The sequence below is a fragment of the Mustela erminea genome, chromosome 11 (genome assembly GCF_009829155.1).
Source record: "Mustela erminea isolate mMusErm1 chromosome 11, mMusErm1.Pri, whole genome shotgun sequence".
Lineage (NCBI taxonomy): Eukaryota > Metazoa > Chordata > Mammalia > Carnivora > Mustelidae > Mustela > Mustela erminea.
Genome location: NC_045624.1, coordinates 43,453,689 through 43,477,142, shown reverse-complemented (window position 1 = coordinate 43,477,142; position 23,454 = coordinate 43,453,689). Strand labels below are relative to the sequence as shown.

General features: G+C 34.4%; 1 protein-coding gene across 3 annotated transcripts in view; it reads left to right on the top strand.

Annotated features, from left to right (window-relative positions):
* The window catches only part of BBS9 (Bardet-Biedl syndrome 9), a 446,163-nt gene that overhangs the window by 187,451 nt on the left and 235,258 nt on the right, over positions 1–23,454 (top strand). For 2 of the 3 annotated variants that reach the window (XM_032305995.1, XM_032305993.1), the window contains 3 exons: positions 3,645–3,659; positions 10,121–10,261; positions 22,995–23,090. In XM_032305995.1, the coding sequence (XP_032161886.1) occupies positions 3,645–3,659; positions 10,121–10,261; positions 22,995–23,090 (252 nt within the window). The remainder of the gene's footprint in view (positions 1–3,644; positions 3,660–10,120; positions 10,262–22,994; positions 23,091–23,454) is intronic. The other variant, XM_032305996.1, reaches the window with a different exon arrangement.

The following is a 23,454-nucleotide window of genomic DNA, read 5'->3' as shown; positions in this document are numbered from 1 at the left end:
ATTTTCTAATAGTGTATGTAATATGCTCTCAATTATTCTTTTTTTTTTAAATTTTTTATTTTTTATAAACATATATTTTTATCCCCAGGGGTACAGGTCTGTGGATCACCAGGTTTACACACTTCACAGCACTCACCAAAGCACATACCCTCCCCAATGTCCATAATCCTGCCCCCTTCTCCCAACCCCCCTCCCCCCAGCAACCCTCAGTTTGTTTTGTGAGATTAAGAGTCACTTATGGTTTGTCTCCCTCCCAATTCCATCTTGTTTCATTGATTCTTCTTCTACCCACTTAAGCCCCCATGTTGCATCACCACTTCCTCATATCAGGGAGATCATATGATAGTTGTCTTTCTCTGCTTGACTTATTTCGCTAAGCATGATACGCTCTAGTTCCATCCATGTTGAAAGGGGTCATCTATTTTTAATTTTTTAAGGAATCTCTACACTGTTCTCCAAAGTGGCTTCACCAACTTGCATTCCCACCAACAGTGTAAGAGGGTTCCCTTTTCTCCACATCCTCTCCAACACACGTTGTTTCCTGTCTTGCTAATTTTGGCCATTCTAACTGGTGTAAGGTGGTATCTCAATGTGGTTTTAATTTGAATCTCCCTGATGGCTAGTGATGATGAACATTTTTTCATGTGTCTGATAGCCATTTGTATGTCTTCATTGGAGAAGTGTCTGTTTATGTTTTCTGCCCATTTTTTGACATGATTATCTGTTTTGTGTGTGTTGAGTTTGAGGAGTTCTTTATAGATCCTGGATATCAACCTTTTGTCTGTACCGTCATTTTCAAATATCGTCTCCCATTCCGTCGGTTGCCTCTTTGTTTTGTTGACTGTTTCCTTTGCTGAGCAGAAGCTTTTGATCTTGATGAAGTCCCAAAAGTTCATTTTCGCTTTTGTTTCCTTTGCCTTTGGAGACATATCTTGAAAGAAGTTGCTGTGGCTGATATTGAAGAGGTTACTGCCTATGTTCTCCTCTAGGATTCTGATGGATTCCTGTCTCACGTTGAGGTCTTTGATCCATTTCGAGTTTATCTTTGTAAATGGTATAAGAGAGTGGTCGGTCGAGTTTCATTCTTCTACATATAGCTGTCCAATTTTCCCAGCACCATTTATTGAAGAGACTGCCTTTTTTCCACTGCATATTTTTTCCTGCTTTGTTGAAGATTATTTGACCATAGAGTTGAGCGTCCATATCTGTGCTCTCTGCTCTGTTCCACTGGTCTATGTGTCTGTTTTTATGCTAGTACCATGCTGTCTTGGTGATCACAGCTTTGTAGTAAAGCTTGAAATCAGGTAACGTGATGCCCCCAGTTTTTTTCTTTTTCAACATTTCCGTAGCAATTCAGGATCTCTTCTGATTCCATACAAATTTCAGGATTATTTGCTCCAGCTCTTTGAAAAATACGGGTAGAATTTTGATTGGAATGGGATTAAAAGTATAGATTGCTCTAGGCAGTATAGACATTTTAACAATGATTATTCTTCCAATCCAAGAGCATGGAATGGTCTTCCGTCTTTTTGTGTCTTCTTCAATTTCTTTCATGAGTTCTGTAGTTCCTTGAGTACAAATCCTTTACCTCTTTGGTTAGGTTTATTCCCAGGTATCTTATGGTTCTTGTGCTATAGTAAATGAAATAGAATCTCTAATTTCCCTTTCTGTATTTTCATTATTAGGTATAAGAAAGCAACTGATTTCTGTACATTGACTTTGTATCCTGCCACATTACTGAATTGCTGTATGAGTTCTAGTAGTTTGAGGTGGAGTCTTTTGGGTTTTCCATATAAAGTATCATGTCATCTGCGAAGAGAGAGTTTGACTTCTTCATTGCCAATTTGGATACCTTTTATTTCTCTTTGTTGTCTGATTGCTGTTGCTAGGACTTCTAATACTATGTTGAACAAGAGTGGTGAGAGTGGGCATCCTTATCGTGTTCCTGATCTCAACGGGAAGGCTGTCAGCTTTTTCCCATTGAGGATGATATTTGCTGTGGGTTTTTCATAGATAGATTTTATGAAGTTGAGGAATGTTCCCACTATCCCTATACTTTGAAGCATTTTAATCAGGAATGATGCTGGATTTTGTCAAATGCTTTTTCTGCATCAATTGAGAGGACCATGTGGTTCTTCTCTCTTTTCTTATTGATTTGTTCTATCACATTGATTGATTTGCGAATGTTGAACCATCCATGTAACCCAGGGATGAATCCCACCTGGTCATGGTGGATAATCTTTTTAATGTTTTAGCAATGTTTTTTAATAATTATAGTTTTAATTTTGTCTAAGTAAATTTTCTGGCTTATGCATTGGCAACTCTATACTCTGAGATGATTTTACAACTTTAATACATATTTTCAAAATCTATTTCTTCTGCTTTGTGCATTATTTTGCATTAGGTTGTTAAAAATTCATTATTAGCCAGAATTGACCATTTTGATAATTTATTTAGATTTTATTTAGATTATTAAAATTATTAAATTTTTAAAATTCTTAAATTTTTTAAAATTTATAATACTTATAAAATTATTCAATTAAATTATTAAAATTTGTGGTAATGTAAATATTTTATGTTTAAATGACTTTGAGAAAGCTGGCTTCAGAAAGAAATACAAAATTTTCATAAGGCATCAAAGAGTGATAGACATTTTTAATTGGATATTTCTGAAAAGAACATTGGTAGTTTTAATGTTATTTTAATTTTGAGTTGTGAGATAAAAAAGAAATATTTAACTAAAACCTCTAGATCATTTATCATTGAGTGTCTCCGTAATCAAAGGGAATTTTATACATTTTATCCTTGTTACATTTCAAATATGTGTGGTAGGTGTTGATGCTTTAATTCAACTAAGTATTTCACTTGTTTTCAGGGAAAGGGGTAATGCTGGTTGAATATGAATTTAACATAGAGAAATGGATTATGTAGCAAGTGGGCAAAATGTTTTAAAAATACATTATGAAGTTGTAAAATCAGTCTGTGATCTTATGGTTACACATGCCATTTTTAACTATTATGCTTTTCTAAAGACAGAACTTAAAAGATTATAAATTATTGCTAAACCAAAGAACATAACGTTAATTACTCAAAAGTCAATTAGAAATTAAAATGTAAAAAATATCTATAAAAGTAAAGGAATACCAAGACAAGCCAAAAAGACATTATTTTTGACAAAATGTCAAAAAGACATTATAATATAAATGAGAGTAACTGAAAATACTGTGTATTTGGCCTTGCACTCAAATTTTTTCCCCAACAATTCATTTAATCCTCTTGATGTCATTTATATTGAGTCTGGTCTGCTCTTGGTCTAGATTATATACCTTACCTCTTTTTATTTATTTATTTATTTATTTATTTATTTATTTATTGCCATATTTACACTGGAATAACACACTGTCATGGACTTCTGAGAATAAATGGCAAATATATTGTTAGATTTTACTTATTCATGTTATACTCTTTAGTTTGTGAATTGACTTATTTTTGTTGGGGGCCATTTAAATCATCTGAGAGACTCTTGAAAATTTTAGTTTATATTTTTAAACAGGTGTATATTAAATTTGTATTGTAATTTTACCACAAATAATTTGTTGCATTCTTTCTCTCCTATCCTTTTTCGCATTACCTCTGATGGATAGATCGAAATCCTGATGGTAAGTGAAATGATGATTTAGGACAAAATGAATCTCAGAATTGGAAATTTGGTCTGTGAATTGAACTAGTATTATACCACGAATGAACTATTTTTACAGACTGCTGTTTTAACCACAGACACTTCTTTAGGATGATTCAGTGCCTTCATGTGGCTATGGAGAGGATCATAATAAATATTTCCTCTCATAGAGACTTGCCATTCATTATTAGTTGTTTTAGAGTCATGAAAAAGAATGAAGCTCCATGACTGTTTTGGAAAAAAAAATCAGAAGTGTCATTGACCACTTATATCTGTAAGTTTGGGTGATTTACTCATATGGCCTGCTATCTTATTTTACTTAAGATAAATAAAGAATAAGGAAAGAAATGGTGTTTGTCACTGAATTCTAATTGTTTGTTTTCTTTTTCTTTCTTCCTATCTTTTTTTAAATTGAAGGCTGGAGTAGAGCAGTCAAAATAACTAGGGTATAGAGAAAGAATAGGCACTTTTTAAGTCTTTTGATTATGGGGTCTTTTTGATTATGCTAGTGATTTTGATGTTTGTTCTATGACCAAAGGGCAGCCACTAAATGGTTTCAAGTATGTCAAAAAGTGCATGGATATGAACATGCACACACATGCTTTTGCCCTGGAAAGGAGAGGAATAGAAATGTATTGTGGAAAGATCACTCTGACTGCAGTGTGAAGAACTGGTTTTGAAAGACAGCCAAATTGCCTGTCAGAAGCTCAGTTGGAGGTTATTGCAGTAGAGTGGAGTAGAGGCTATGGAGATGGGGCAGAGACCTATTCAAGCCTTGGCTCAATAGTTGTTAGCACCTCTAATGCACAGATTTTCGCATCTGAGTACCATGGAGAAGGGAAAGTAAGAGAGCCTGTCCTATATTGTTGAGTCAGAAAGCAAAGAATTAGTCAAGAAATGATCACAGCATATCACAATGATTCATATGGGACACTTAGAGCATCAAAATCATAATGTAATTATTATAATATATTGAAGACAGAAATAGAATCTATGAGTACAGTGATGAAATAAAGGCATGTATAGAGGGAAAACTCTACAAAAGGAGGGCAACTAATAAATGGAGAATGGGTGCTAGAATTAGAGAATCATTATTTTGCAAAACCTGTGTAATAATTAGTTCAGTTAAGATTCATCAATGGACACTAAACTCATTGAAGTAATAGAATATTCAAAACATTACCTAATGGATTACTTTTTAATTATAAGGAGAAAACAGTGTCTCTACAAGAGTGATTTGGGGGGCACTTGGGTGGCTTAGTGGGTTAAAGCCTCTGCCTTCAGCTTGGGTCATGATCCCAGGGTCCTGAGATGGAGTCCCACAATGGGCCCTCTGCTCAGTGGGGAACCTGCTTCCCCTCTCTCTCTCTGCCTGCCTCTCTGCCTACTTGTGATCTCTTGTCTGTCAAATAAATAAATAAAATCTTAAAAAAAAAGAGTGATTTGGTAGCACTACCATAACCAAGTGATCAATGTTAGTGTCATTAATATCAGCACAAACATTATATACTACCTGTACTGATGCACATATCTTTTGAGATATACAAATTGTCTGTTTTCTCTGTATCTGTTGTCTGTTTTCTGTATGTCCAAATAGATCCACTGTTCTCTCTGATCAGAGTACCATGAGCACTTATTCTGTGTGCCTATTTCTTATCTTGTTTAGAACTTGTGGGACAATGTCATCAAGGTTATGACCCCTTGAAATTACCTGGGTTTATCTTTATTATTGTTGATAATTATATGTTGATTATTATTACTGGTTGATTATTACCGGTTTATCTTTAATATCTTTAAAGAAACCTTTATTTATGAATCTACTGCAGTACCTATTATAATATGAATTTCATTACCTTTGTTCCTTAGGTTTTCCTAGTAGATTTTGGGCTCTTCGGGAGCAGGGTTCAAGTACTCATCTTTAAATTGTGTGATGTCAGGGTAAATGACAGGCACTTAGTTATCCTACTTTATTTTTCTTTCTAGACACAGACTTAATGTGGTGGTTTCAGTTTATTATATTTTAAGATAAATATTAGATAATATTAATAATAAATACTTAAAAAATGATGGCAGTAATATACTCATACAGTTTTGGTAATGCCAACAACCTGAGTTGCATTGTGTCTGGGAGGTGAAAATATATTTATATGAGAAAAATTTTATAGGATAAGTGTTTAGCTTAATAACATGAAGTATACTTGTCAAATTGGGATTTGGGTTATTAAAAATAACTAATTATTAACAATGAATATTTACATTTTACTTGGCAAGATTGAATTTAGCTGGTAAGATTTTATACTAACTTTTGTAAAATACCATATTATTTAAGTGATTTATTTTGTCTTTAAAAAATTAGTAAAGGTTATTATGGGAAGGAATTTATTCTCTCTTACTATAAATTCAGCCCAAATCATGAGAAAAATATCCCAATACATGGAAATTTTAGTATTTCAATACAAAGTTAATAATCTCTTATGATATATTTTAAAATTATAATTAAGCTTTAGGGAGAAGGACTGTAATATTCAGCTTCACCTACTTGGCAGAATTAAATAATATGTTGCTACTTAGATCTTAACTTAGACACAAGGCTTCAAATTTCAAAGACTGGTCCATTTTATTGGCCTGATCTGTTCAGGCTCTTTGCAGATAAGCAGTTCTGCTTTTACATGTGGAAAAAGAGAAGCAAAGGAGGTTTTATGTTGTCCCATAAGAGTTAGTCTCCATTATGTCTGCATTAAAGTTACATGACATGGGCAGTGTAAAACATGACTACAGATGGGGCACAGTATGTAGCCAGACATAACAGGAAGGGATCAAGGAAGTTCTGGCTCCCAGACATTGCTACTGCTTTGGGGTTCCTTGTTTTCAAAATGAAATGACTCTAGCAGGCCCCTGGAAAGATTCCTGAAGGCATTATATAGATGTGTAATATATATAGTTATTCTACTCTGGTATATATGTTCTCCCCCCCCCCATCCCCCCAAAGCACATTTTGGCTTCTCTCTTGACAGTGATACTGGGCTCTTGGGTGTGCCAGGTATAATTAGAATTCTTTTCCTGAAGAAATTGTTCTGTCAAGAGTGGTTTTGATGTGAATTTTCTCTCTAAATGTTAAATAATTTTGTGATTAATTGCACCAGAGTAGTTGCGACCATCCATTTCCTCTGTTAGGCTAGAAAGGGAAGTGTCTGAAGGAAAGGTGATTATATTTTGGTAAAAAACTGTAGAACAAAGTCAGTCTGATGAACAAGTAGGCCAATATTTGAGTATTATAAATGACCATTTTTTTTCTTAGCATAACACTCAGAGTTATTTGAATAAGCCAGATACAGGGACTGTTTTGCCAACTACATAGAGAAAATATCACTGATGGTAGGCAAAGTTACAACCAATTAGACTTTCAGCTAAATTGAAAGCTATTCTAATAGCAAATTTGTAAAGTCTTTAAATACATGTAATTCTTTCCTTCCTTATTATAGGTACATACATGCATGCATTCAAACATATCTCTATACGTCTGGCTTCAGGTTCTTAGATGCATTCACAGCCTTAAGAGTAAGTTGGTAGCCAAACTTACATTTAAGGTTTTTTAAAAAAATTGAAGCTCAATAGAAATATGCCTCTGATAAAAACCCCATGTCTGAATACTGGAGATTATATTTTAAAAGACTGGGGTTTAAATTTAAGGGGAAGTAGTGTTAAATACAGGCATTGCAATTTTTCTTTTTAAAGGTGATTTCCTTAAACTGGTTTCTAAAAGATTTCATATCCACCCCCCCCCCCGCAAGGTAAAACTTTTCAAGCTGCCAGCATTTAAAGAATAGCCATAATCATTTTATTAAGTAGGAGTATCATCATTTTTCAAAATAATGTTTTCCAAATGTCCTATGAAACAGGTTTACAATTCTTGGGTAGAAAAGAAATTCTGGAGGGTTTCTACAAATCTTAGCAATTGTAGACCATTGCCCTAGTGTATGATATTGTCATTAACTGACCCGAGTTGTGAATTGAGTTATAATGTATTTCCCTTCTTGGGTTCATTAGTGCTTGCAAGCCATTTGTTTCAATTTCTGAAAACATATATATACAACCAGTTTCTTTAGCTCTAGGTTCTTGGAGATTTAGGGTAATAATCTTCAAATATATAGAATCAGTAATGTAAGGCCAGTGTTATTCATTGTGATTAATTTTTTTTTTTTTACCACCAATTCAAGTACTACCTATCTGATCCAAGTAAAGTAGAACCACAGTTTTAGCAGTATAGTTTTAGAAGAACATTTATAGTCAAAATTTGTTTGAACACTTAACTCAGCTTTTGGGTGAAATATATAGAAAAGTAGCTTCTCTTCATACATATACAGAATTGTCAAAAGATGAAGGATTTTTTTCCATTACTACATTCATTAAAAATAAAGGAAATGGAAATAGGTTTTAGTGTCCTTGTTCTTTCCAGACTGCATCTATTAATCAAGGCTGTAATTTATATATTATAGAGGAAACATATTAGTAGGTATATTTCTATAATTTGGGGATATATGGAATATATGAAATTGGGAAAAATAATGTTTTGTAATATTTTTTATGGTGATACTGATAGTTGTGGTTTGAGCAGTAGCTTAGATCATGTTACCATAATATTTTGAGTCAAAACATTTCATCATTATAAAGTACAAATACACATGCCTCTAAAACCTCACAGAATGTCAGGAAATAATGCCTTGGGAGCTTTTCTGAAGAGACATCAGTTATAATTTGCATCTAGGATTCCAGGAGAAGTGAATTTAACATCTGTTGGTTATGAGCAAAAAAATGAGCTATGTAAAATTTAATGGATAATAGATTATGTTGACGAGAATCACAAATATGCTCCACATGCTCTGAAAAAGTATTTAATTGACCTCATATATCAGTATGCTTGCCATTGTTGATGATCTCTCACGATCCTCGTGAATAAGTAGTGCTGGAAAGTATACTCCCAGCTTGGATGTCAAGCAAGCTCACAACTCCAACTGGCATTAACAGAATATGTCGCTAATTCTGGGGATCCTGCTTTGGGATCATGTCCCCAAGCTTTAACTGCTTCTGCTTTTGCTATTTTTAAGCTGCTCACTGACTCCATTTTAAAGAGATAAAGGAATTAATATGTGGATACATCAAGTAGAGTAGGACGAATTTTAAGTTTTTCATTTCTCTACAGCAGTATACTAAGATAGAGGTTTCAGTATATTACCTTTTATCTTATCCAATCAAAGGTGGAATCCTAGAATATAAGGAGAGAATACTGAAGTTGTAGAATTGCTTTGCTAGATTTTAAGTAGAGAACCTAATTTGCTTTGGTTTCAATTTCATTCTCTGTAAAAATATTGAAAGGAACCATCTTAAAAACTTTAAATTTTGACATAAAACTCTTCATTGTTATTTATTTAATTACATATTTCAATATGCCTATAAAGGTACTGAAAAATTCAGTTGAATGACCATGTAATACTTTTGAAATGTCACTTAACTGTGATATGTAAAGTTAAATGGATGGAGAAAAATTTAATTCATATGAAAGTAATATTCTTAATATTACTGTGTAAAATAACATGAACTTCAGTGGAACTACAGTAGAGCAACTTCTTCCTTCATGCTTATAATTTATTGTGGATTTTTAATTGTAATTTAAATCTTTAATAAGTAAAAATAGCTAAAGATTTAAATTTTTGGTGGTAGAAAAAATATTAGATAAAGTCATATAGTATCTTCCTGATACAGATTTCATATATATATATATATATATATATATATATATATTTTTTTTTTTTTTTTTTTTTTTTTTTTTTTGCTCATTTTAGCTGATAGCCTTGGATTAGGGCTATAGCTTTGAAGGTCTTAGTTTAAAGAAGGTTCAGTAATTGAATATAAAATTAAATATACTTTTTTAAAAAACATTCTTTTAAATTTTTAAATTTGAATTCAATTAATTAACATATACTGTATTATTAGTTTCAGAGGTAGAGTTCAGGGATTCATCAGTCTTATGTAGGACCCACTGCTCATTATATAACCACCCCATCCCTAGCCCCTTTCCCTCCAGCAACCCTCAGTCTGTTTCCTATGATTAAGAGTCTCTTACCAATTGTCTGCCTGTCTGAGTAAATATACTGTTTTGTATAATGTTCAACTGTGATGATTTTTAAAGTATGCTATTATATTAAAGGCATACCTGATGCCTACACTCTTTTTTAGGATTTTATTTTTGTCTTGAGCTTTTTGACAATAATATAAAAATATGTATTATGATAATACTTTATAGCTTTTTCAGTTATGCTAAATGAAATGGAGCAAAATTTTAAAATAAGATATGTTGTTATTCAAACTATTAATATAGTTCAGTTTTTTTGGTCAAATTTTCTGTCAGGTCTATGAATCTGCATTTCTCTCTTTTTATTTCAGGCATTCCTCGGGTTATCCAATGTAAATTTAGACTTCCCCTGAAATTAATCTGTCTACCAGGTCAGCCTTCAAAAACTGCAAGCCACAAACTAACTATTGATACCAACAAATCTCCAGTTAGTCTTCTCAGTCTCTTTCCAGGTAGGACTTTTGAAGTAACATGCCTGTAATATCAGAAATGTTAAGAATTCAGAATGGAATCCTTCATCAGCAGGTAATGATAGGGTAATTATCAGATAATTGTTAAGTCAGAATATAGAAATGCTTCAAAGAATTTTCTCTCTTGTTTGCATGTTCAAAGGCAAATAGCGTATATCAACAAGGTAATAAGGTATACCTTTTAAGTTTGATTAAAATTATTATAATCATTATTTTGCTTCAGTATTCAGAAGTGAAAACATCAAATGTTTCTTTTTAGACTGTAGAATTTTTTGGCGTGGAATGTAGATATTTGTTTTTCATCTTTATTGTAAGTTTTTGTCTATGTACCTTTTTAAAGTATATTCTGTGTCCCTAAAAAGTAATCTCATAAGTAGATGCTCTTTGTGGTTTTGCTTTCTCCAGCAGCTGGATGGGGTGATTGTTCAATTCTCTGGCTCTGATCCTTTGAAAGGGGCTTCGTATATAAGGCTTGAATATCACAGTGAATTTGGGGTAATTTGTGAAGGTGTGACTTTCTCAGGTGTCAGTTTTTTCTTTCTGAGTAGCTTAGAAAAGAGAGAGGTGTTGATTGGATAAAACATCTTTAGTAACCAGGTTTTCTAAGGTGTAGCATCTATTAAGTTTCCTGGTGATGGGATAGAATTAAAAAAAGATCTGGGAATTAAATTAACCTTTTCAAATCCCTTATTAAAAAAATTGGTACTGTTGACTATAATATGGCATTAGTGGGTAGGATTTAGAATAAAGAGTATTTTCCACAAGGTTTAGAAATTTATGGTAAGTCAACTTTTGTGTTACTACTTAAAGTACTTACAATTTATTTTTCATTGATTTGAAATATTTAAAAAGCTTATTTATATCTAACTCAATGAAAAATCTCCAAAATTAAATACTCTTTATTACAATTATTCTATAGTTGTAACTGAATTTGCACATACACACAGATACAGACTGACTGACACCCACACACTTTGTTAGCAAATAGTTTTATACTGTTTGGTTTCTTTTTCCTTTTCCCTTCCCTTCTCTTTCTTCTCAATTTTCTTATAAAAAAGGTGGAAAGAGTCATTATCCTTACATCTTTTATAAATGTATTAGTTCCTTGGGTCTTCTCTACTGTCCTGGGAATAGAGTTGGAAGTTGCATGGTGCACACTGAATTTATTGGTGCCTTTGAAAAATGTCTACGACTATGGCTTCTGAGTGGATGGTCACTATAGGTGGAAAAAAACAACAGAAATTGAATAGATGCTTTTGGCCTGAGAGGTAGTCTTTGTAAGTTATGGATTACATAAGAAGAACTAAGGAAAGCTCAGATAACTCATCATTTTCCTCCTGATTTGGGGCTTAGTTGTTTTTATGTTGCAGGTTATCTTAGGCTTATTGGTATATATTTGCTTTTTAATCACTCTAGAAATGGGACTCAATGACAAACTAAAAAAATTTCCCCCAGATCCAGTGTATATGATTCAGCATGTTCTCTTTTGGAGTTTTGGGATGTGCATTCATATTGGAGGCATGATGAAATCCTGTAATTATTTAAAATAAGTACTCTTGTTACTTTTTCACTTTTTCCTTTTAGAGAGTGCTTTTCACTCTTGGTATGTATAAAACTTTCTTTGTTGGTGTCAGATAAAGTTGCTCTTGTGAATCTGTTTTTTAGCTGAAATAAACAAATTAATGAGCTTCATAGAGAAGAAAAAAACTAGCTTTATTCTGCATCTTTCCCTATTTTTTAAAAATTTTGGTTCTTTGAACAAATATAGGTATATTAAAATAACTTTAATTTTTCTTATTACAAAAGAAATGTGAAATTTAGAAATGGACAGCCAAAGGAGGAAAACAGAAATTACTGGTAATTCTACCATCCAGCAATATCTACTCATGTTTCATGACGCTTGCCTAATCTTTACAAAACTATTTTTCATTACCCCTCAAGGATTCTACTTTGCATAATGCTGTGAAGTATTTTTCTATATAATTAGATATTTTTATTACTTGATTTTAAGAATTGTATAATATTCTGTCATAAATCCATACTATAAAATCATTTGGCCAGCATTATGTTTCTGACATACATGTTGTTTTCAGTTTATTAATATTGTAAATATATTGTAGCAATACTCTTCCAAATTTATTATTAATTCTTTGATCAATATCTAAAATTAGAATTATAGGGGCACCTGGGTGGGTCAGTTGTTAAGTGTCTGCATTCAGCTCAGGTCATTATCCCAGGGTCCTGGGATCTGGCCCTGCATTGAGCTCCCTGTTGTGCGGGGAGTTTGCTTTTCCCTCTCCCACTCCCTCTGCTTGTGTTCTCTCTCTCACTGTGTCCCTCTCTGTCAAATAAATAAATAAAATATTAAAAAAAATTAAAGTGGAATTAAAGAGTCAGACAAAGGATAAGAATATCCCTATCAGGTAACCCTGTCAACAGTATTTGAATGGAGGTATCTAGTACCCCAAATTCTTGCCTTTAAAGAATATTGTAATTATAAAAAGCTTTAATATGCTTAATGGCTTTATATTTACTTATGTATGTAATAAGTAACCATCTGGGGTGCTTTTGCTGAATGTTACTTAAGCACTAAGTAACATTTATACTATATATAGTGTATGTGTGTATGTGTGTGTATACATATGTGTGTGTGTGTATATATATATATATATATAAAATATTACTCAGCCTTCCCCAAAAGTGAGGCCCGGAAGTGGCAATAGAAGCTGGTATAGTGGTTTATGAATGTTACAAAGACCCAGCTTTTATCTTTCTTTACACTGTGCCTTCTCTAGTATGTTGGTTGGCACATTACAATAAACTGCTTCAAATTCAGTCATGATTCCTGACTGCAAGGCAAGAGGTATAACAATCACTATAATTTTTATCATAAAGGTATGTTTCTATAATATTCTTTTTAAAAATTAAAAAAATTTTTTTATAAACATATAATGTATTATGAGCCCCAAGGGTACAAGTCTGTGAATCGCCAGGTTTACATATTTCACAGCACTCAGCATATCACATGCTCTCCCCAATGTCCATAACCCCACCACCCTTTCCCGACCCCCCTCTCCCCAGCAACCCTCAGCCTGTTTTGTGAGATTGAGTCTTTTATGGTTTGTCTCCCTCCCGATCCCATCTTGTTTCATTTATTCTTTTCCTAGCCCCCAAGCCCCGCCCCCCATTGCATCTCCACTTCCTCATATCAGGGAGATCATATGATAGTTGTCTTTCTCCGATTGACTTATTTTGCTTAACATAATATGCTCTAGTTCCATCCACGTTGTTGCAAATGACAAGATTTCATTTCATTTGATGGCAGCATAGTATTCCATTGTATATATATATACCACATCTTCTTTATCCATTCATCTGTTGGTGGACATCTAGGTTCTTTCCATAGTTTGGAAACTATCCATTGGAAACTATCCATTTGGAAACAATCCATTGGGCATTGGGCATTGTGGACATTGCTGCTATAAACATTCAGGTGAATGTGCCCCTTCAGAGCATCACGTTTGTATCTTTAGGGTAAATACCCAGTAGTGCAATTGCTGTGTCATAGGGTAGCTCTGTTTTCAGCTTTTTGAGGAAACTCCACGCTGTTTTCCAGAGTGGTTGCACCAGCTTGCATTCCCACCAACAGTGTTGGAGGGTTCCCCTTTCTCTGCATCTTGGCCAGCATCTGTCATTTCCTGACTTGTTAATTTTAGTCATTCTGACTGGTGTGAGGTGATATCTCATTGTGGTTTTGATTTGTATTTCCCTGATGCCGAGTGATGTGGAATGGAGCATTTTCTCATGTGTCTGTTGGCCATCTGGATGTCTTCTTTGCAGAAATGTCTGTTCCTGTCCTCTGCCCATTTCTTGATTGGATTATTTGTTCTTTGGGTGTTGAGTTTGCTGAGCCTTTTATAGATTTTTGGATACTAGCCCTTTGTCTGATATGTCATTTGCAATTATCTTCTCCCATTCTGTCAGTTGTCTTTTGGTTTTGTTGACTGTTTACTTTGCTGTGCAAAAGCTTTTGATCTTGATGAAGTCCCAATAGTTCATTTTTGCCCTTGCTTCCCTTGCCTTTGGCGATGTTCCTAGGAAGAAGTTGCTGCGGCTGAGGTCAAAGAGCTTGCTGCCTGTGTTCTCCTCAAGGATTTTGATGGATTCCTTTCTCACATTGAGGTCCTTCATCCATTTTGAGTCTATTTTCATGTGTGGTGTAAGGAAATGGTCCAGTCTCATTTTTCTGCATGTGGCTATCCAATTTTCCCAGCACCATTTGTTGAAGAGGCTGTCTTTTTTCCATTGGGCATTCCTTCCTGCTTTGTTGAAGATTAGTTGACGACAGAGTTGAGGGTCTATTTCTGGGCTCTCTATTCTGTTCCATTGATTTGTTAGACTGTTTTTGTGCCAGTACCATACTGTCTTGATGATGACAGCTTTGTAATCGAGGCTGAAGTCCAGAATTGTGAGGCCACCAACTTTGGCTTTCTTTTCCAATATTCCTTTAGCTATTTGAGGTCTTTTCTGATTCCATATAAATTTTAGGATTATTTGTTCTATTTCTTTGAAAAAAATGGATGGGATTTTGATAGGGATTGCATTAAATGTGTAGATATGCTTTAGGTAGCGTAGACATTTTCACAATATTTGTTCTTCCAATCCATGAGCATGGAACATTTTTCCATTTCTTTGTGTCTTCCTCAATTTCTTTCATGAGGACTTTATAGTTTTCTGAGTATAGATTCTTTGCCTTGTTGGTTAGGTTTATTCTTTGGTATCTTATGGTTTTGGGTGCAGTTGTAAATGGGATGGACTCCTTAATTTCTCTTTTTTCTGTCTTGTTGTTGGTGTAAAGAAATGCAACTGATTTCTGTACATTGATTTTATATCCTGACACTTTACTGAATTCCTGTACAAGTTCTAGTAGATTTGGAGTGCAGTCTTTGGGTTTTCCCCATAGAGTATCATATCATCTGCAAAGGTGATAGTTTGGCTGTTTCTATAATATTCTTAGGAAATATCTACTTAGGTCTCAGTAGCCATAATAGTGTCTGCGTAGCTTCCTCTGCTGTAAAGGAGGCTGAGAAATAATACAGATGGATAAAGGGAAAGGGGGAATAGATGTTAAATTAGCTGACCTTCAGAGTATGCCATGATACCAGTACCTTTACACAAAATTTTACTTAAATGGAATAACAAATAGCATGCCAGTGTAACAATCTTTTATGCTACTAAAATATATGGCTATTTTCCTTGTCAGTAAATTTATCTTTTAATGATTACATAACATCCCCTTGTTTGAAGGTTCTGGGTATGTAGTTATTTTTTAATTTTTTATTTATTTGTATTTATTTATTTATTTGGTTCTTCTGTTTCTCTTTAGAGAAATTCCTTGAAGATAAATGACTGAGTTAAAGAGTATGCACATTTGAAACTTTATTTAAATGCCAACCTTCCCTCCAGATTAATTGTATCAGGTGATGTGCCCAGCATCGGGGTTCATCACAAGGGCAGCAGCTGGATTTTGGAAATTTTTTGACAAAGATGAAAAATGACATCCCTTTTAAAAATTTGCATTTCTAAATTGTTAGCATAGGCATTTTGTGATTTTCATTAACTACTTGTATTATTTTTTCATACATAAGGTTTACATTTTTATGTAGTAAAATTTAATTTTATTAATTGCTTTCTTTCTAGTTTCAAATTTCATGTTGTGCTTAGAATGGCCTCTATTAAGATTATAAGATATTTAGTTATATTTTCTTCTGGCACATTTTAATATATTCTTTAGTTCTCAAACACAGCTCTAGTGTATATTTTTTGCTTTAAAAAAGGTAAATTTTATTGGTGGACACCTGGGTGGCTTGGTCGGTTAAGTGACTGACTCTTGGTTTCGACTCAGGTCATGATCTCAGGGTTCTGATATGGAGCCCCATCTTGGGCTCCATGCTCAATGAGGAGTCAGCTTGAGGTTCTTTCCCCTTTCATTTCCTTCCCCCTCTGCTCCTTCCTGCCCCCCACCTATCCCTACTCCAATAGCATGTGCTCCCTCTCTGTCTCTTTCTCAAATAAATAAATAAAATATTTTAAAAAATATTGGAATATAACTTATATTCAGATGTTTAAAGTATACGGTTTGATCAGTTTGGATATTTGTATATACCTGTGAAACCATCTCCACAAGTACAATGCTATCCTAAAAAATTTGCTTGTGTCCCTTTATAACCCATTATACTCCATTCCCAGGCAACCACTGGGTTGGTTTTATGTCAGTATAGATTAGTTTGCATTTTCTGGAATTTTATGAAATGGAATTATTCAGCATGTACTCTTTTTTGTCTGCCTTCTTAGTCATTTATCAGATTATATGAATTACACATATTTTCTCCAAGTCTGTGGCACATCTTTTCATTTTTGTAACAGTGTCTTTGGAAGAGCCGAAGTTTTAAATTTTGATAAAGCCCATCAATTTTTTTCTTTTAGAAATCATGATTTTAACATTATATCTAAAGAATTTTTGCCTTAAGTGTATAAAGCTTTTAACCTATGTTCTTGTCTAGGAGTTTTCCAAATTTACATTTAGGTATTTTTTTTTCATATTTTGGTATTTCTTTATGGTGTGAGATAAGGATAAAATTCTTATTTTTACATATGGGCATCTAATGTGCAACACTACTTTTGAAAAAACTAGCCTTTTACACTGGATCACCTTTGCAACTTTGTTGAAAATCATCTGACTATGTATCATAGGACTATATAAATCATCTGAAAAACTGTATATATTTCTGTTCTCTTCAGTTTATTCCATTGATCTGTTTGTCTTTGCCCTCCAGTATTGCTATATACCAATAGTATAGTGTCCTAATTACTATAAATATGTATGTCCAGAAGTCAGGGAGTATAATTTCCCCAGCTTCATCCCTCTAGTCTCAGTGTTGTCTTGGATATTCTAGATCCCTTGCATTTTCATATGAATCTTATAATTAGTTTGTCAATTTAAAATAACACCTTATGAGAGTTTGATTGGAATTTGGATTGCATTAAGTCTGTTGATCAACTTGGAGAGAAACAACATCTTAACAATATTGAATAGGGTACAATTTGCTCTACTTATCCTAATTTGTTAAGGTGAAAGTAGGGACCTTCATTTATTTAGGACTTATTTCATTTTTCTCAGTGAGAGTTTGTAGTTTTCAGTGTACACATCTTACAAATATTTTATCTGATTTATAGCTAAGTATTTAATATATTTTGATGTTATTGCAAATTATATTGTCCTATTTCAATTTCAAATAGTGCTTTTCTAGTACAGGCAAACTCATTTTATTGTGCTTTGAATTATTGTGCCTTGGAGATACTGCGTTTTTTACAAATTGAAAGTTGGTGGCAACTCTGGGTCAGGCAAGTCTATTGGTACCATTTTTCCAACAGTATTTGTTCACTTCATGTCTCTGTGTCAAATTTTGGTAATTGAAAATTTTTATTACTGCTATATTTGTTATAATCTATGATCAGTGATCTTTTATGTTACTATTGTAATTGTTTTGGGGTATCATGAACCACCCCTATATAAGGTGGCAAACTTAAGTGATAAATATTGTGTGTGTTCTGACTGCTCCGCTGGCCATTCCTCTGTCTCTATATCTCTTCTCAGGCCTACCTATTTCACGAGACACAACAGTATTGAAATTAGGCATATTAATAACTCTACAGTGGCCTCTTAGGGTTTAAGTGAATGAAAGAGTCAACGTGTCTCTCACTTTAGACCAAAAATTAGAAATGATCAAGCTTAAGGAGAAAGGCAGTCTCACAAAAGCAGAGATAGGTCAAAAGCTAGGCCTCTTGCAGCAAATAGCCAAGTTGCAAATAGAAGGGAACAGGTCTTTTTTTTTTCTTTTTTTTAAAGATTTTATTTATTTGACAGAGAGAGAGAAATCACAAGTAGGCAGAGAGGGAGGCAGAGAGAGAGAGAGGGGAGGAAGCAGGCTCCCTGCGGAGCAGAGGGCCCGATGCAGGGCTCGATCCCAGGATCTGGGATCATGACCTGAGCTGAAGACAGAGGCTTTAACCCATTGAGCCACCCAGGTGCCTCAAGGGAACTGGTCTTGAAGGAAATTAAATGTCTACTCAGTGAACACATGAGTGATAAGAAAGTGAAACAGCTTTATTGATGATATGGAGAAAATTTGAGTGGTCTGGGTAGAGCACCAAATCAGCTACAACATTCCTTAAGCCAAAGCTTAATATGGGGCCAAGTTCTAACCCTTTTCCATTATATGAAGGCTGAGAGAGGCATGGAAGCTACAGAAGAAAAATTTGGTTTAGCAGTGGTTGGTCCATGAGGTTTAAGGAAAGAAGTCATCTCCACAAAGTGGAAGCAGCAAGAGCTGATGTAGAAGCTGCAGCAAGTTTTCCAGAAGATCTAGTTAAGATAATTAATGAGGGTGGCTACAAGAAACAAAAGATTTTCTGTGTATACGTAACAGCCTTGTTTTGGAAGAAGATGCCATCCAGGACTCTCATAGCTATGGAGGAGAAGTCAATGCCTGGCTTCAAAGCTTCTTAGGACAGGCTGACTCTCTTGCTAAGGGCTAATGCACCTGATGATTAAGTTGAAACCAGTGTTCACTGACTGTTCCAAAAATCCTAGGACCCTTAAAAATTATGCTAAATCTACTCTGCCTGTGCTTTATGCATTAAACACAAAGCCTGGATTACAGGACATCTGTTTACAACATGGCTTAATATTTTAAACCCACTGTTGAGAACTACTTTGCTCAGAAAAAAAATAATTCCTTTCAAAGTATTACTGTTTATTGGCAGTGCACCTGGTCACCCAAGAGCTCTGATGGAGATAGACAATGAGATTAATGTTGTTTTCGTCTGTGCTAACACAGTATCCATTCTGCAGCCATCGATCAAGGAGTCATTTCAACTTTCAAGTCTTATTATTAAAAAAATCCATTTCTTCAGGCTGTAGCTGCAATAGAGAGTGATTTCTCTGATGTATCTGGGAAAAGTAAATTGAAAACCTTCTGGAAGGAATTCACTATTTCAGAACCATTGTGATTCATGGAAAGAGGTCAAGATACCAAGATGAGCAGCAGTTTGGAAGAAGTTGATTTCAGCCCTCACAGGTGATTGAAGGGATTCAAGACTTCAGTGGAGGGTGTAACTGCAGATGTGGTGGAAACAGCAAGAGAACTGGAATTAGAAGTGGAGCCTGCAGGTCTGACCGAATTGCTGCCATCTCATGATGAAGGGACCCTTATAAAGGATAAGAAGTTGCTTCTTTTTGAGGAGGAAAGAAAATGGTTTCTTGAGATGGAATCTGTTCCTGGTGAAGATGCTGTGAGGTTTGTTGAAATAACAAAGGATTTAGAATATTGTACAAATTTAGTTGATAAGGCAGGGGAGGGTTTGAGAGGATTGACTCCAATTTTGAAAGTTCTCCTGTGGGTAAAATTCTATCAAGAAGCATCACATGCTACAGAGAAATCTTTTTTGAAAGGATGTTGCCTTATTTTAAGAAATTGTCACAACTCTCCAAACCTTAAGCAACCTCCCTCCTGATCAGTCAGCAGCCATCAACATTGAGGCAATACCCCCCACCAACAAAAAGTCAGAACTTGCTGAAAGCTCCATGATGTTTAGCACTTTTTAGCAATAAAGTATTTTTTATTTAAGGTTTGTACATTGTATTTTTAGATACAATGTTGCATAATTAATAGACTTTAGTATAGGGTAAACATAAGTTTCATATGCACTGAGAAACCAAAAAATTCATTTGACACTTTATTGTAATATTTGGTGTATTATGGTGGTCTGGAACCAAACCCACAATATCTGTGAGGTATGCCTGTACATAGAAATACAATTAGTTTTTATGTATTGCTCTTGTATTATGCAACATTGCTAAACTACAGATTTTCTACAGAAGATTATGTTACCTGCAAGTGAAAACCATTTTACTTCTTCCTTTCCAGTCGAGGGATTCTGTTTGTTTCTTGCTAGTCTTTTATCTAAGCTAAAACTTCTAGGACAATGTTGAATAGAAATGGCAGAGTGGATATTCAGGCTTTCACCATTAAGTATGTTTTAGTTGTAGGTAGTCTGTAGATGTCCTATACCATTTGAGGAAGTTCCTTCTATACCAAGTTTGCTGAGAGTTTGTTCTATATTAGATTTTTTTCCAATGCTTTTTCTACATCAGTTGAGATATTTTAAATCATTTTCTTCTTTAGGCTGTTTATAGGTAGATTACACTGATACATTTTTTTATTTCTTAAATTTAAGAATTTCCTTTATTTTACTTTTATTTTTAAATATTTTATTTATTTGAGAGAGAGGGAGGGAGAAAGAGAGCGTGCACAGAAGCAAGGACGCAGACAGAGGGAGAAGAAGATACAGGCTTCCCACGGAGCAGAGAGCCCAGCACGGGACTCTGAGATCATGATTTGAGCAGATGCTTAACCAGCTGAGCCACCCAGGCACCCCTTGACTTTAAGTATAGTTGACACAGTGTTACATTAGTTTCAGGTGTACAGATAGTGATTCAACAACTCTGTATATTATGCTATGCTCATGAGTGTATACATTGATTAATTTTTGGGTTTTAGCATACTTGTGCATTCTTGAGATAAATCACACTGAAAGATGTATTATCCTTTCAATATACTATTTGATTCAAATTATTAAACTTTAGTTAGAATTTTTAAATATGTACTTGTGAGGCATATTAATCTATAATTTTATTTCTTTTTTTTTTAAAGATTTATTTATTTATTTGAGAGAGAGAGCCTGTGTAAGTGGGGTAGGGGGTTGGGGAGACAGGGGAAAGGGAGAGAATCTCATGCAGATGCCCTGCTGAGCATGGCGGGTTGGGTGGGGGAGCCTCCTTCTCAGGACCGTGAGATCTTGACCTGAGTCAAAATCAAGAGTGAGATGCTTAACCATCTGAGCCACCCAGGTGTCCCTTGTTTTATTTTTATTTTTCTTATGCTTGGGGTTTGTTAAGATTTTTTGATCTGTAGTTTATAATTTTCATCTAATTTGCAAATATTTTGGTCATTATTTCTTCAGATATTTTTTTCTCTCTTTGCAGCTCTCTCCTCTCTTGACACTCTGCCTTGCAAACTTTGGATATTTAGCCTTCTCAGACTTGCAACTTTGTGTCTTCAACTTGGATAGAATGTTAGGTTGCACCTGGGTTTCCCCTCCCTGTGTTCTGGCTTGGAAGTTTCCTCTAGGCAGTAGTCAGGGGCAGTCATAGGGCTCACATTGTTCTTTCTTTGTGAGGGATCATTGTTGTTCATTTCCTTGTCTCCAGTGTCTTCAAAAACGTTTCATAGATTTTGTCCCAATTTTTAGTTGTCTTAAGTAGAAGGGTAAATTTGGCCCTAGTTTATTCATCTTGGCCTGAAGTGAAAGTCTTCAGTGTTATCATTTTTATTTGTTTTTGAGTCAGGATTCAAATGAGATTCATTTATTGCAGTTCTTGATATGAATTTTTTGTTATCTTTTTTCTTTTTTTTTTTTTAAAGGTTTTATTTATTTATTTGACAGAGAGGAATCACAAGTAGATGGAGAGGCAGGTAGAGAGAGAGAGAGGGAAGCAGGCTCCCTGCTGAGCAGAGAGCCCGATGCGGGACTCGATCCCAGGACCCTGAGATCATGACCTGAGCCGAAGGCAGCGGCTTAACCCACTGAGCCACCCAGGCGCCCCTATTATCTTTTTTCTATAGGTGTCCCCTTCTCTCTTTTTAATTTGCAGTTGATTTGTTAAAGAGTAAGATTATTTTTTCCTGTGAGTTTCCCACACTCTGAATTTTGCTGATTACATCCCTGTGATGTTTAATATTTTCTTTGTCCATTTTATTGTCTGTTAACTTGTAGTTGCATCTAGGGTATTAGAGTCAGAATTGATTATTTTGGCCACACTGCTTCCATGAATTGGTAGTATATACTCTCAGCAGGGAGTACATGTTATCTGTCTGTCTGTCTCTCTCTCTTTTCTGGTATGGTAACAAACACTGATTTTAATTTTGAGATCTATTAAATTTATTGAGATTGAAAATTGATATTTCTTTCAAGCTCTCTTTAATATTTTGCTAGATTATTTCTATACAGAGAACGTTTCCCTTACCTACTATTGGCTATGTGGTGCAGTTTGAGTAGGATCATCTGGATAAATGTTCGGTTCTTTGTCTGATTTTTAAAATATTGAATTTATCCTCTAGAAGCCTCTATTAGTGAGCATTTGCCTTTTCTGTTTTTAATATCATCTGTTTTTAATATCATGCCTTTAAATTTTTTTGATGTATTTCACTTTTTTGATATTCAAGTATTTTCATCTCTGGCCAGTAATCTAAGTTGGCTTTTATTTTCATACTGCTCTACTAGGCAGTAATTGTTTCCTTGCTTTCTGGTGTGACAGGTGTTCTAGGTTTATTGTGTGCATTTCCTGCCTCCAACCTAGAATGAAGCAGTAGAAGGAAGGAAATTAAATGATTTCAGAGTGTTATTGTGAGGGAGAAATTTAAGTAGTTGGGAATTACCGTGAAAATCAGCTTGTGTATTCTAATTCATACCTGGGTTTTCAGCATGACTGGTGATATAAAAAATATTTGCTGTCTACTAAACTTCCTATTTTAAACATTAAGTATTTTCTTTGTGGTTATATAAGGTGATTTTCTTTTTCTTTTCTTTGTAGGCTTTGCTCATCAGTCAGAAGATGATCAGGTGAATGTAATGGGTTTTCGCTTCTTAGGAGGCTCTCGAGTTACTCTTCTTGCTTCTAAAACCTCTCGTAAGTAAACCTATGGTATTATTGCTTTTGAAATTTTCTCTTGAGGACGCTACATCACAGATCATCATCACATCAAGGATTTCTGATGAGAATGTGTTCAGTTATTGAAAACTAAGCCATGGTATTAAGTATTTAGGACATAAAAGTTATGAAGATAAGATCCTATTTTATTAGAGATATGTAACTTTGGTTTTGGGGATTAGGAGAGTTTGAGAGAACAATTCAGTGAATAGAAACTATTGTTGAGAGAACAATTTAATGAATTAAAAATATTGTTGAGATAGGTATATGGTGAACTGGGTTTTAGGAACTATTAGAAACTGCAATTAATGTGTGTGTATGTATATTCATATATCCTCCATTT